At 34.3% G+C, this 16168-nt stretch overlaps 2 protein-coding genes across 3 annotated transcripts in view; one reads left to right on the forward strand and one right to left on the reverse strand.

The window, feature by feature from the left end:
• The window catches only part of LOC118264490 (guanylate cyclase 32E), a 133200-nt gene extending 125895 nt beyond the window's left edge, over window positions 1–7305 (forward strand). For both annotated transcript variants that reach the window (XM_050704863.1, XM_035577011.2), the window contains exons 18-23: window positions 871–994; window positions 3114–3182; window positions 3758–3917; window positions 4971–5173; window positions 5798–5873; window positions 5950–7305. In XM_050704863.1, coding sequence (XP_050560820.1) covers window positions 871–994; window positions 3114–3182; window positions 3758–3917; window positions 4971–5173; window positions 5798–5873; window positions 5950–6164 — 847 coding nt within the window. In that variant the 3' untranslated portion in view covers window positions 6165–7305. The remainder of the gene's footprint in view (window positions 1–870; window positions 995–3113; window positions 3183–3757; window positions 3918–4970; window positions 5174–5797; window positions 5874–5949) is intronic.
• A 7212-nt stretch (window positions 7306–14517) lies between these two features.
• LOC118264569 (uncharacterized) lies at window positions 14518–15906 on the reverse strand. The gene is made up of 3 exons (XM_035577121.2): window positions 15595–15906; window positions 15393–15518; window positions 14518–15126 (listed from the first exon to the last, which is right to left on the reverse strand). The coding sequence occupies exons 1-3, from the start codon at window positions 15640–15642 to the stop codon at window positions 14926–14928; spliced, it is 375 nt and encodes a 124-aa protein (XP_035433014.2). The 5' UTR covers window positions 15643–15906; the 3' UTR covers window positions 14518–14925.
• Window positions 15907–16168: the final 262 nt, after the last annotated feature.

The raw sequence follows: 16168 nt of genomic DNA on the forward strand, positions 1-16168 counted from the left end.
TAAAAGTCCGACACTCTCTCTCGCCTCGCCAAGGCGAGAGAAGTCATTAGATGATTTTCCCACATAAAAAAGCGCCCATTGCATTCGTATTGCGTGGATATTGAATGAACTAAATGGTACTGAATATGGCTTTATATTCTATTCCTTTTTTTTTTGAGGTTGGCAAATCATCCAATCACTTCTCCCACCTTGGGTGAGACGAGAGAAAGTGTCAGACTCTTACTAACTAAAAACCACCCCGTTCCTTCTCCTGCTTTGAGTAACGTGGCTCGGTAACGTTTTACGTTGTCCGCAACTTTGGATCGGGTATCAGCCCTACTGTGCCCCATCTTTTATATTCTGTTACTTCGATTAGCATATACTTTGATACACAAAGGGTTAATGAACTCTACGTTTCAATTGAATGCTGAAATATTTATTATCTGGTCAAAAAGCTCGAAAATATATTTTTAAATTCGAACGTCAGAATATTGAACTGTAATTTTGTACTTTATTTTCCGACTCATTGGGTTCCAAATTTAATGATACGCTTCGAATAAATTTGTTACTATTTTTCTTTATGTTTCGGACAGAGTACTATCCAACAGTGATGTGGGATAATGTGAAGTAAAGACTAGAATATTGAAGTAGAGAAAGTAACATTATACAGCCGATAAATGGTTGCAAGTACTGTCGAGCACTTCAGGTCTTGGGTTCGATTTCTACGTTGGGCAAGATATTATTAAGGGTTGTCCTATGATACGTCTCAAAAGACCATTAAAAAAAGTTTTCCACACTAGGATTTTCTCTTATGTCGTGGGTGCATGTACAAAGATACAACTTCAATGCATAGTTAGCTCCTAATAAGCACCTATCCTTTCTTTTCACCAGAACTGTAGCAGAAGCATTGAAGCGTGGAGAAAGGGTACAGGCAGAGAGCTTCGACTGCGTGACGATATATTTCAGTGATATCGTCGGATTCACCAAGTTAGCGGCTACTAACACCCCTATGCAGGTAAAGATAGTTATAATTTTGTCTAGTATCTGCCAAAGCTAATTGGTATTCTCGTGTCACTGAGTTTTTCTGTTCGCCAACCTGCATTGAGCAAGCGTGGTGATTAATGATCAAACCTTCTCTGTGAGAGAAGAGGCCATTGGTCAGCAGTGGCCACTTATAGGCTGTTGATGTGTTCAGTGTTGATGTGAGTTTTTCTAAGTTTGAAAATTCTCACCTCGGATCCTGAAATGCCAAATAAAACTATCCCTACGACGATTAGAAAATCTAATCTATCTAATTTAAAATGCGAATTTAAAAACCTCTACACTTTTTAGTAACCGTGATTTATGTAGCAATAAATCACAAAACGTCTAATAAATCACAATCCAATCTACAACCTTATTTATTTATTTATTTAATCTTTTAATGTAAACAACACAATAAAATATAGTGGTACATAAGGCGAACTGAATAATATATGGCATTCTCTACCAGTCTACTTTAGACTTACTGAGACTAAAATAAAACAGCAAAGAAAACATTTTTAAGCCTTACCTATACTCGTAAGTCAACCTTATAGTTCTAAGACAAAGTCTACGAAAATAAGATACGGAGTGTAAAAACAGCAAAGAGAAAATATATAAACCTTATATCATGTTATTAACAAAAAAAAAACAATAATATAACCTTATCACAATAAGCAAATAATTAGATAATTAATTTGTAATGTTTTTCGTTGACTACGAAAATAAGAAAACAATATTACTGAAGGAAAGCTGATTTAGATCTATACTAGCTGTTACTCGCGACTTCGTCCGCATAATAATGATTTCTGGTAAGATTTCGCTTTTGAATTACTTAGTCTTTTTTAAGGTATATTCTACGACTATAACAAATGTCTTCGGAGTTGATTAAGTACCTAAGTTATATTTACTGTGAAATATGTAGTTTATTTTCATAGTTTAAAAAAATAAACAAACACACAGGTGTTTTCTCGCACAGGGCTCGTTCCCGGGCATATGCCGGTTTTGTTATTTTATACCCAAAACGATATAACATCATTTTAAATTGTAGCCTATACATATATGTATTATTCTGATATGTAGTTTACATAACTGTGAAGTTTCATCTAAATCCGATCAGTAGTTTTTGCGTGAAAGAATAACAAACACACATACATACATTTTCAGAATATTTCGCACCTACTAATATTAATAAGTATGATATTTTTAAACTCAAACAAACTCTATTTTCGTCGAATGTAATAAAAATATTGTTTTATATAATCACTTACTACGAGTAGGAGATATTACAATTTTGATTCCTTATTTAGATTTTTTTATGAATGAAAATTACGAAGGGCAAGGAAAACCTGTATAAAAAATGCAGGAAAGAGAACGAAAAAATAAAACAAATGTTATATAAAGAGCTTTAAAAGTACATGCCACGGACTCTTTCCCCACTCAAAAAAAAAAAAACAAAAAGAGGCACATCTTATGCATAATTTATCCCTGCCTATACCTACCCGCCAATAAATAGTCATCATTGTGCTCCAGACAAAATGATCTTTCAATCACGAGTAATGTGCTTTTTACGTTTCGCCAATTTCGTAGATTTCCGTATAGAAATTTCCCAGAAGTTACATCAGAATCAGTCAATCATTAAATAATTTGGCTTTGTTGAAGTACCTATTTCCTTGACGTATAATATCTATGATTTTGATATTGTACGAGGTACGTACTGTACAATACAAAAGAATTATGTTGGTTGTGACTTTATAAATATTTTTATAGCTACACTTTGGAATGAGCTGTACTGGGACGAGCCTGCCTAATTAATTTAAGTAAATGCATTAGCTTTGACTTTGAATTAGATTTAGACTTTGACTTTTGATCGAGTACTAATATATTTTTAATATGTTTTTGCAAAAATAATTTTGCATAAAAATATATTACATAGAAATAAAGATGTACATATTTGCTTTCTCAGTATTCAGTGCCATATAAACCACGAAGCAAGACAATAGAAATTGTTGCATTCCGATCATTTTAACCCACACACGCTCACTTATTTTCTAAGTGAAACTGTCGGTCCGTTAATTCCACAGCAAATAAGTGTTTTGTTTTTATTTCCTTAGGTCGTGGAGATTCTGAACGACCTGTACACCTGCTGCGATGCCATCATATCATACTACAATGTTTATAAGGTAAGTAAAAATAAAATTTAAAAAATAATCATACAATCGTGATTAAATAAAAATCACGGTTTACTCACGTAATGGGGTAAAGCTCTACTAGTTTAGATGTCGTTCCGGCGAAGTTATGTCTGCGCATGTTGCTCACGATGAAGAGTCCCTTTGTAACTCGAATGTAGTAGATCTTTTCTCCTAATGGAGAAACCGACGGAGAGGATCTTTCGTCTGCAGGTATATAAGACAACAATAGAATATACATTGTGTCTCGCACTGATCAGTGCTTCAGCATACGACAAGTTTACGTGAGTAAACCGTGTTTTTTAGTTAATGTCTCACGATAGTTATTATAAAAATACAATCATGATACTCTGCCCAGACATGGTCTAGTCTTGATCTAGAATGTAGTTGATGAAAAAAATAGGTAACTCTCAAACAAAATTAAATAGAATTCCAAACATAGTAAGGTATTTTTTCCATAGGTCCATAGCGTAAAACCTGCCTCAGAGGATCCATGTCTCCAGGGACACAATGTCGCTCAACAAATGTTCCTACTGGAGAAGAGACTTAATTCTTATTTTGTTACACAGGTTGAGACAATAGGTGACGCCTACATGGTGGTGGGTGGTCTACCGGAGAGGTGCTCCCGACACGCTGCTGAAGTAGCCTCCTTAGCTCTGCATGTGCTGGATGCGGTGCCCAAGATCAGGTCCCGACACATGCCTGCCGCCCGACTGCATATTAGGATAGGTAAGTCAGATCTCTTCTCATCATCATCACGTGGCAGATTCATGCTTTGTCACGAATGGATCAGCTCGACAGGTGCCCACAGCGTCACAGAAAACCGGTTGGGTTCTATTTTGCCGTGTGATTGAGGTTATCGTCGGTGGTATTTCCGAACAGTATCTTCAAACATTCAAGAAAAGAGTGTACCTACTCCTATTTTAAAAGGCCGGCAACGTATCTGTGCCTCCTCCGGTGTTGCGGGTATCCATGGGCGGCGCTGATCGCTTACCATCAGGTGACCCGTCTGCTCATTTGCCACCCATTTCATAAAAAAGCCTCTCCTTCCTGCCTCAAAAAAAGCAGACGACGCACTTACAACTCTACAGATGTTGTGAGTAGCGAATTGCGTCTCCTATTGCTTACCATGAGGTGATTCGTCCGCTCAGTTGCTTCCAATCCCATATCCTATGTTCAATATCTTACGTCTTTACTTTAATTAAGTCAAATATAATAGCATTTATAGAAAATTTATTTAGTGCTTTATCGCTTTAACGTCTCAGAAAATTAAGTGCCAAGTTATAATTACTTAATGAAGATATTTACTTAAGTTATTAAAGTCACAGCCTGTATCGTAATCAGTATTAGAATTCCCTTTAATGCCTTTAGACAAGACATACTCGCGATATATTTCTTGGAATTATTACTTTGTGTACGGTGTGTCTTTGATAGAGTAAGTAAGACTAGTTAGAGAGAGGTTTTCGGGTAATGTTTTTATCCTAGTCCTGTGAATGAATGTGTCCGATATATGGCTAAAGTTGCAACTTAGTTTTTTTTTAATGGGACAACCCCGCCACAACTTCTCTAAACCGCTATAACTCCTGTAAGCCAGAATCTACAGTAGATACAACCATAAAAACACCGGAACACTGAAGTCCGGCGCGTCTCAGGGACATGAATGACTGTCTTGGATCCGGTCGAACCCCTCGACCAGCCAAAAAACAGCAAAGTCACTCAAAAATTTAAAAGACGGTTAAGTTAAATAAGGTATTCAAAATCTTACCAAGATCCTCTTTCTAGGTATACACAGCGGCCAATGTGCAGCAGGAGTGGTGGGAGTGAAAATGCCAAGGTACTGTCTTTTCGGAGACACAGTCAACACTGCAGCCAGGATGGAATCCAGTGGAGAGCCTCAGAGGATCCATGTCAGCCATGACACCTACCTCCTCCTCAAACAACATGGCGGGTACCATTTCAAGGAGCGAGGAATTGTTAATATCAAGGTAATAGCTAGGTTTTGATAAAATTGCTCTAGGTCTGAGAATAAAAATCAGAGAAAGATCTAGTGTAGAACGTTATATAGACCACTCAAAAGTAGACTGTAGTTATTTTAATTTCATCAAACGTCTCTCTGAATACGCAAATGAAAGGCAATCATATTTTTCTAATGGTCCTTATAAAATCTTAATAGGTTTACTTGAAAATAGACCATAAAAATACTTAAGCCTTAAGCCCGTTTTTCACAACACCTCCAAGAAAATTAAACTTTCATTAGAGTCGAAAATAGTCTTAATCGTCTTTGTAAATAGGGTCTCAAAGATAAGTGTGTTACTTCATGACTAAATTGATTTTGGTAATTGTCACACTGTCGTTGATTAGCAAAAACAGACCTTATTGTTTAATGATTTGTGAAGGACCTTGAGCCTTACAGTAAACCAAATTTATTGGCTATAAAGCTAAAAGAAATTGGTGAGACAAAAAATATGAGGTCCCATTTTCTAGATGTCCTCGTAACTTGTAAAGAAAAACACATTTTTTACATCATCCTTGTACGGCATGTATCCAATCTTTTATCACAAATATCGAGTCTATTTTTTCGTAATATTTAAAGTTTACTTTTCATCCAGGGCAAAGGAGAGATGAGGACATGGTGGCTAGTAGGAGAAGACCATGAGAGAAGAAAAAACACCATGAGTAGATTCCGTAAGTACCATCCATCTTATGTCGACTGTCCCATTATTCAATGGCCTACGAATTCTAACATAATCCCCCACTCCAGAACCAGGTCTACTCCGCAACATGAACGAAGAGAGCGAAGACTTATGGGGGCTGAACCGGTCCATCCTCAACATCAGAGACAGGGCTCGTCTCTCCTGCGGTGGTCTGGCAGGACCTGGCTCCGCCCTATCCTCACCAGGTCCACCCGCCTGTGACTGCTTCATCCCCAACAGGGACCACCACTCAGCTCCTGTAGTACTCTTCTGCGACGAATGACGTTAACTAAGCTCCCTCCAATGTTTCTGGTTAAAAAACGATTGTGAGATTGACGAGAAGACTTTGGTGGATGAAGATGAAGGCTGCTATGTGGAGGATAGTTTTAGTGACTGGATGGTGGTGTACCAATGTGGGGGGGATGCTATTGATGATGATGTTGCCGGTAGGGCTCGGAAGCTGGCCGCTCTAAGGAGACTGTACTGCGCTGATTACGAAGACGGCACGTGGTTGTAATCGGACTGTTAGCTGTAAGAGTGTTTGTAGTTTGTAAGGAAATTGGTGGTTGGTTAGGTCTCGTTTTGGATTTTTTATATTGGCTTCTGAGGTGGCAGACTTTGCGGGTCCGCTTGATTGAAGTCAGTTTAATTAAGTAACATTATCGTATCTGAAACCATCATCATCTCATCCCAAAACTATTTTCATTTTTATAAATAACTATCTCCTATCTCATGCATCTATATCTATTTTGATACTTATATTATAAGGCTGAAAAGTTTGTTTGTTTATTTGAATTCGCTAATCTCCGGAACTGCTGATCCGAATTGAATCATTCTTTTTGTCATATAAATATAAAACATCACGCTACGATCAATAGGAGCAGAGCAAAGCGGATGAAACCGTATGGAAGTAAATCACGACATAACAGCTGGTATCGAAATATTTTCGTTGGTCATCAAAATGTCAGTTTTACTTTGTTATCTTAACATTTCATCCCACCTCAATATTGTTGGGATTGCGTCACCTCAATTCTGTTGGGATTCAGTGTTTTTATTTTTTCGTTTTATTGAGGCCTTGTTATTTTATTTAACGCGTTGTTATTTTAATTTATTTTTCCGTATTGCCACGCCTACGTACGTAGTTTTACTTTTTTATTGAAATTGGCTAAGTAAGTCTTTGTGCCCACGTAGCATAGCCATTTAGGATTTTAATTTATACGAAATATTTCTTTGCAAAGTGTTATTAAATTACTCAATTATTTATTGGTGAACGAAATAGAAATAATAAAATAATAATAATAATAAAATTTATTTATTTTCCACCATATTAATACAGACATTGGTCTTAAAACTAAGCTTATATAATAATTAATAATACAATAAATTTTGTAGTAAGTTACACGACCAGGTTTAAAACAGTTGAAAAGACAAGTGGTGGGATTCAGGAACCCAAACTAGGAAAACCTGTACTATGGGCTCCTGGCCTTTCCCTCGGACGGACGGATATGGACTATTATTTTACAAATTATATAAATTTATATAATTTGTAAAATATAAATTAAGTAAACATCTGCTTTATAAGACATGAAATAATTTCAATGTGAATAATGAGAAGTCTTAATAGTCCAGTCAATTTAGGAATTCACCTCGGAATGCGAGATACCCAGCTGTAATTTTGTATATACTTGTATATTGACCCCCTAAAACTTGTCTCAAAACCTACATATGGTAGGGTGTAAGCAACCCTTAAAATTCAGGGTCAAAGGGCCCAAAAATCGTTTATTTGCGGTTTTTTTTAAATAACTCATTTCCTATGGGTTTTTGGTAATTTTATTCAATAGCAATATTGTAGCATACAAAATTCTCTACAACTTTTATATAAATTTTTTTTTATACGGTGCACCGTTTTCGAGATAGAGGGCGGAGAGCGCGCGGTCACTGCATCTCTTCAAAAAAATTTTTTTTCGTCTAACCTATCCGTGATAGTTGTCTATGGATAGGACATAAAAAAATACGTCATGGTTCCTAAAACCATTTTTCGTCAAAATCAATCGTTTGAAAGATAGACGCTTCCAAAGTGGAAAAATGAGGTCTATCGAATGTGTCCTGCCCCCTAACTTTTAAAATAAGTTAGTAAGAAAACTAAAAAAAAATATATGCTGTAGATTTTAATGAAAACTTTCAACGAAAATTGGTTTGAACGAGATATCATAATTAGTTTTTGAGAATTGATACATTTTTAATAAAAACACACTTAATTTTCCACTTTCTCAATTCTTTTAATCAATTCTTAAAAACTAATTATGATATCTCGTTCAAACCAATTTCCATTGAAAGTTTCGATTAATTTATTGAAAAAGTCTGTGTAATCGAATAAATGTTTAGTCAACTAAATGTGATAGATGATGATGATTAGAAAGGTAAAGTGACTTGAAGCACTTAAAGGTATCCGAAACTGACTTTTCTTCAAACGATTTTTAACTCTTAAATGTTAGCGATGAAGTTCAAAATTCAACAACGAATTTGTCAGTTTCGGTTACTTTTAAGGTGGTATTGTCTGTACATTATTTGAAGTATTGTCTTAAAAATTAAGTATATTTATTGTTTTTTTATAAAACTTATTGGAACAATTTTTGTAATGAACGTAGTGAAACGTATTTAAGACCATGTCGTGTATTGAAGTCATAATTTTAAGCCTATGTGTGTCAATGATTGTTCACTAATTAAGGTTTCTAATTAAGATTATACTGAGTGTAAATGAATTGAGTACTTTTTGCAAATGAGGAGCAAAAATGTATTATGTTTACAAAGTCTGCTGATGATAAAAAAAAAATAAACAATTTTGACCAATCCAAATCCTGTCAATGTTTAAAATCCTATAAAAATGGTTATTTATCGAAATTAATATATGTTAACATAATCCATTACCTTTGTGATTTCAGATTAGTAACTTATATAGTTTATATAAATTTGACACACCTTATCTATACATCTATATCTATACATACATATAATAAAATCGTAGAAAAGTGCTGTCTGTACATTGAAAATAAAAATAAAAAAAATAGCAGGGGTTATTGTTATGTCGATGTCGAACCCAAAAATGTAATTAAATTTTTTTTGTCTGTTTGTCTGTTTGTCTGTTTGTCTGTTCGTCTGTGCGCGCTAATCTCAGAAACGGCTGATCCGAGTTGGATGCGGTTTTCGCGAATATATTGTGGGATGCTTAAATTTACATTTAGTGTTTGTTTCATGTCAATCGGTTCATAAATAAAAAAGTTATGTCAAATTAAAGAATCACGTCGAACATTCTATGCTTATACCATTAATCTCCGCAACTATTTGACGGATTTGGTTGAAATTTGGTACAGATATAGTTTAGAACCTTAGAAAGGACATAGGATAGTTACTTTCATTTGGTTGGGTATCGGCCGAGCGCTTCGGTACTATCGTAAAAGAAGTGTATTATCAGTCGTATGATTATTTGTCTGTAGTGGTCCTGCTGTTTCGTATACCTATTCTAAATAAATTGGTTTCGTTGTATTTGTCAATTAATAAGTTTATTTGTTGGGTTTTCCTGGTTTTCTGGTTAAATTATTTAACGTAGGTTTAGTTTGATATCGATTATTAGTAGTTACTGTAGTTAGTTTTTTTAATAAAATTGTAAGTCTAATTTATTAATTAATTAGATAGATTAGATTTAAGTCGTTTCTTTTAAATTATTTATATTTATAGCATAGAGGATAGGTTGTAATATAATTTCTTTTTTATTGTTATAAATTCGTAATTCGTAGCTTTCTTTAGTTTTAAGTTAGTTTTCATCTTAAGTTCGAAAGATTATAATATTTCTTTAGTTTAAGTCCGTTTTTAAACATTTTTTTCAATGCCCTAAGTGAGTATACATCTATTAAATTCAAACGCAGAGCTCATTATGTTGATTTTTGAAGAGTTCCCTGGAATATCTTCTACATCTCATTTTTGAAGAGATTCCGCGAGATCGGGAACTATGTAGTTAAAACCAAAAATTTGCCGGAAGTCACTATTCCACGCGAACGAAGTCGCGGGCAAAAGCTAGTACAATATAAAATTGACATACCTTGAAAAGTAGGTCCGCGTCTCCCGTGTCGTTGACTGGCGCTGGTGGTGGCGTGATCTCTGAGTTACCGGCGAGGGATATACGGCTATATCTTTCTAACATATTAAAACTATTGGGTTCGGGTTTACCCTGCGTTCGCATTTACCCCACTTTCCCCTACTTATTTAACACGATTTTCGTAATTATAGGTACCTATCGAAGAGAAATACATAACTCTATAATACATAACAGATACCTTTTTTTTAAATCGACATGGTTAGCAGCACAGGGTTAAAAGCATTTCCAGAGAAAGGTCTATGGATCAGGCATATAAAAAAAAACATAGCCTATGGGTCGCATTTTTTCACAGAAGTGGTTTTAATTTAAAGGTAAAAGAGACGAGAAAAAAAAGTATTTTTTACTCTTACTCCATAACATATCGAAAAAACCGTGGAAATCGGTTCGTGCATTCTGGAGTTATAGCGTCAGGAAGGAAAACCCGACTTATTTTTATATAATAGATAATCTGTGTAGATATTAACTTCGAAATGAAAAGCCCAAGACAGTCCAGTGTTGAATTATACACACATGTTGAAACATAATCTCCAGATACCCGTGGGATTAGTAGGTAGTAGATCATTTGTTTTAGAGACAACGTACAAGGCTAGACCTTTCAAAATTGTGGTTTGTGTGCCTAGACACTGGATACATTAAGTAGATATTTATTTTGTTCTTTTTATTTTGTAGGAGTTTGTTTACCTAATACATATACATAGGTACTACTAATGGTTCGCTTTAAGTCGTAGGTGGAAACAGACGGATACTTTTTTCTTATTATTTTAGTAAATTACCTAGATACAAGGTGTCCACGCCCTTGTTCTCCAAAAGGCTGATAACGCACTTGTAACTCCTCTAGTGTTGCGGGTGTTTAGGGGCGGCACTGATCATATAGGTACCATCAGGGCGCTAACTCTTGGAACCAATCTCAATGTCAATGCAATGGTAACTCATAATTATTCAATGTCAAAATTATATAACCCCAATCATGTAGCTGTTAAAATAGCTGCATACAAAGTACGGTTACGAAATATAAAGCCAAATTCAATATTATTTAATTCATTCAATGTCTACGCTAGCACCAATTGCATCTGTATTGGATGGAATGGGGCCCATTGCATCGCAATATGTAGCGTTGCAACTCAAGATTACGTTTCGCAATATCAATCGGAATTGGATTCAAGAGTAAGCCCTAGGCGACCTGTTCGCTCCTTTCATTTATTGCGTATGGTATTCCCAATTTCACCAAATTCTTTTACATTTACTATACCTAGGTACAAATTACTTATGTGTTAATTTCGATAAATAACATAACTGTGTCGCTTTCAAAATAATATGTAGCTTCTCCAATCCTAAACCTATGTTCAATCTTAAAAGAAAATTTTAAATATTAAGTACTTAATATAAAAATGTCACCAAAGATTGTTAGGTAAGGTACTAACTGTAAGTAGGTATTTATCTTTAAATATAATTATATTTAAAAATCTACATGGACTACGACATATATAAATGTACTTAAAATGTATATTGCTGTTGACTGTTATATATAATAAAGACTTTTTTATATAAATCTGGTGGATTTTCACTTACTATTTCGTTTTTGTTCCCGTTCTTTCTCCTGCTTTGAGCCGGAGCCCCGATAACCTGTTACGTTGTCCGCAGTTCCGGATTTTACAGGTAAAGCCTAATGCGATAGAGAAGCTACTGCTAATACTTGCAACACAAGTTTCTTAAGGGAACAACAATTACGAGATGTCTCCTCCTCTACCTACTCCTTCGGGAATAAAAGGAGTGACGATGTACAGTTTTATTTCTCTTAAATCAAACATAAGTATTATTTTTTGTTTTATTAGCAGTAAATTTTTCCAACGTTTCTAACTAAGGCATCCGTCATATAATTCCTTTTTATTTGTTGGCTACAATTTATACGAGAATCTACGATGTTTTGTTTTTATTAAATGTCAAATGTTCCGTAAATCTAAGCAATGCTTAACAAAAATATTAGCGTTGTAATATAAAGCTAATACAAAGAATGTTGAATGTTAGCTTTATATCTACTGGTTAATTAGTTACAAGTGTTGCCAAGAATTATTTTTTTCTATTTCGGGACACTCACATTATCTATTTACTGTCGTTTGTCAATTTAACGAAATAAAAGAACTTAATTGTTTTTTTTTTGGTTCCCAAATTATTCAAGGACATTATCTAAGTACCCTTAGCAACATATTAATAAGTAACTTTTGTAAGATAAATAAAAAGTGACGGTGTATTACGTTACTTTTCCACCAGAGATGTGCTATGCTACGTTGCTGTGGATGTGTTTGGCTTCCACCAATCATATTCATTGGTACTTAGCACTAGTGGAAACGGACTCAGCTAAGCTATGTCTTTTATGGAGAGATTAGTGCTGTGGATATCTTCCCTACTATCGTTATAGCGCATTACTCCAGCTGTGCATCTTCCTCTCACATCTCTTTTGTGGCGGCGCTTCTTCATACTTCTTCACATCTTACTCGCATAGCTATAGATATAGCTTAGTATCGATGGAGACGGTCACATAGTTCACAGCTTAGCTAAGTATAACATCTACGTAGCATAGCTACATGATGATTTTCCCCCTCAAAAAAAAAGCATAGGTACATAGCACATTCCTGGTGGAAAATCACCACTATTCCAATACATAGGTACTATCTTTACACACATAAACCTGCGTGATATTATTGTGAATGTATAAAAAAATACGAAGATTCAGTAGATAAGTCAAAAGACGAGATACGTACGTAACAAATAAACACATTTACTGTCGCATTTATAATGTTTGTTGGGATAAGTGTAAGCACACATAAACAAAGGCACATCAAGCTACTCCTGCCAAATAACTTCAACAGATAATCAACCGTAAAGCTTAAACATAAAGTTGAAAATCTTTTGCCACTGACTTCTGTCAACAAAGTTCAGTCATTTGACCTTTGTAGGCTAGAGGGCGCGCTAAGCAGTTTAATTTATTCAGGTAGGCACAACGATATAACTTTATAAATATCAAGTTCAAAGTTAAACGGGTCACTTAAGTTGTCACTTAGATTCTGTAACTTTAACTTAATATTTTCTAAGTAAGCAGTCAAATGTAAAAGGGTTTCAGAGATTAGGTAAACAGTAAAAAGAAAATATTATTTTGACATTTTACGTAAGTACCTAAGTAGGCTTTTTTAGTTGTTTGTCTTGTATACGTAGAGTAGTCCGTTAATGTCTTTGCTAAAATGAGGATTATAGGTACCTATATTTTTTTATGATTTAAACCGGTTAACGAGCAGATCACATGACGGTAAGCAATCGCCGCCGCCTATGTATACTCGAAACACGAGAGGCTTTACAAGTATTTAAGGGTTGAGGAGTATTTGGAGCTTCAATAACCTCACTCACACAACAAAATACAACGCAAGCATTGTTTCACGTCCGTTTTTGTAAGGTCGTGGTTTCACTCCGGTCGAGCCGGCCCATTCGTGCCGAAGCACGACTCTCCCATACATAAGGTAGGAATAAATAGGTAGATACCTAGGTGACTTAGGTCCTAAGTCTTACCTAATTTGTACCTACCTTTTACTTTATTAACATTATTCAGTATCTAATTACAAAATCCTTAATTTTGCGTTGTTCTAAGATGATGTAGTTTGGGTTTCTGGGTTTGTGTTTGATATAGCTTTCGATGGAAAATTCCCCTTTTATTGAACATCAGCTATAAAACCAGCTTGACTTACAACACCGTTCGTGGAAAGTGAATGTAGCTGAATAGGGAGTTATTTAGGTTCACGTCCTTCTAGGAATAGTATGTATAAGTTGTACTTATAATATTCCTGTTATTTACTTTCGCTGTATAATTTCAGAGAAATACTAAGAAAGGTAGGTAGGTAGTACCTTTCTTAGTAGGAACCAACAATTATGTTCTGGAAAATTCTGGTTTTTATAAGTAGGCTAGGTTTTTCCTTAAAAGAGAAACATTTGTTTCTTGAGATGTATAATTTATTTAACAGTAAATATAACTATATACAATCAAAATAATAATACATGTATAATATCTACAGTGTACTATTACTCTAATGTGAAATAAATACATAAATAAACAAAAATATAAAACATAGAAATTGTTTTATCACAATACATCACAAAACCTTTTATCCTTATCCTACATTGGAAAACCATTGAAATTATACAGAAATATGATTTATAAATATTAGCCAAAATATATTCTATACACAACTAAGAATTATTAATTGAAATTCTGGATATTTTCTTACATTTAAAAACTAAAAATAATAATAAAAATATTCAAAAAATAACAATGCAAAACAATTTGTACTGATATTAGTATTACATTACCTATTTACTTGGTTTCTACAAACAGACATTAACCCTTGTGTGCCAGAATGGGGAACCACACAAGACACAATGTGTTTTCTCTTGTTGTTTTATGTATATGAGAGGTTAAAGCAGGTATTATTTGCCCTGATTTTTTAATGGGATAAGCCTGCCTCAAACATCTGGCACAGCAACCTTTGATGGATATTAATAATGAAGGAGAAAGGGGAATCATTTCTACCTTTTGTAATGCTGGAGACAATGATTAAAGCCATTAATGGTACAACTGGGAGAAGCCCAGATGCCAATCACCATTGAAATCTGACTAAAAACTTACTGCCAATTTCAATAACCAATCTTAATCTGAAATTCTTGGATTAACTCCATTTTTGACAGTAATAACAATAATTAGTATAGAAATAATGTATTGTATGTAATCTATAGTTTGGATTGAGATAAATTATTAAAATTGGCAGTTAGTGAGTCATTTCATCTAAACAAGGGTTTATATTTTTTTTACTACGACTTAAAACTAATACTCTCTAAATAAACCAGAAACTCATTTCTTTAAACCTCTTATTCTCAATTCCATTTCAAGATACGCTTTCATTGATGGATCTTGCACCATATCTAATATTTTGTCACTGACTTCTGGTCCTACATTCTGTATTTTAGCTGATAGGGCCTCTGCCCACACTATGTACACACAGTTGGCGCAGCCAGACTGACAACAACTGGTTGGCGGCTCGTCTATTGAAGCCTGGAATAACAATGAGATAAGTTAATACAGCAATATAGTTAAATTTAAAATAAATTATCATCATAATATCAGCTACAAGTCATCAATTGCTGGTTACAGGACTCCACTATTGACTTATAGATGCCGGTTAGAAGTGATCTTTATCCAGTGGCTCCCTGCTATACTTATACTAGTATTCTATAAGCCTCTTGGCATGGTCAATGAACTTCAAGACTAATTTTAAGATTAAATAATTTTATATAGGTATTTAAGAGGTAGGTACTTACTTCTTTCGCTATTCTTTCCAATTCGCGCGCTTTTTCATCATCTGTAGTTTGGGACGTAGTGGTACAATTTCTAATTAGATTGTTCTGACTTCTTAGTATGGCTGGAAGGCGCAAAATCTTGTGTTTCTGCAAATTAACAGAAAAACATGATGTCAATGAATGAGGTCAAATAAAGGTCTTAACGTAAAAAAACTGTACTTACAAACATTTTAGTGTGTAGATAACAAAGTTTATGGCCAATATTTAACATCTTTTGTACATTATACTTATCTCAACATAATATAAATAGCTTTTTGTACATCAAATTCAAAGAACGGGTTATAAAATGAATTAGCTTTGGGTTACTCTTTCTGTCACACTTTATGCTTATATAATGAGTGTAGTTTGTAAAGAAAGAGATAATGATTGTTTATAAGCATCATATTTGGATATTTCGAGTGCTTTTTCTCTTCCGTATCATACGACAATAATAACATTGAAAAATGACATTTACTTCGTATGACATTTAACTTAAATTGACAGTATTGACATTGACAATTGCGATAACCATAAACAAAGAAGCATTTGTTAATTTATTGCCAATTTATTGCGTACTCTGTCTACGATTTATTATGATTTTATTTAATGGTGATTTAATCTTACTAAATAATTACAATTAGGTAACTGGATTAATTAATTTCACTTGTGTGCAATATTCAAAAATACCTTGGACTTACAATAGAAATAAACGTTATCAACGTTGTATGAGTATGAGTGATTACGTAGCCTATTTCCAC

Source organism: Spodoptera frugiperda, chromosome 26 (assembly GCF_023101765.2).
Source record: "Spodoptera frugiperda isolate SF20-4 chromosome 26, AGI-APGP_CSIRO_Sfru_2.0, whole genome shotgun sequence".
Taxonomy (NCBI): domain Eukaryota; kingdom Metazoa; phylum Arthropoda; class Insecta; order Lepidoptera; family Noctuidae; genus Spodoptera; species Spodoptera frugiperda.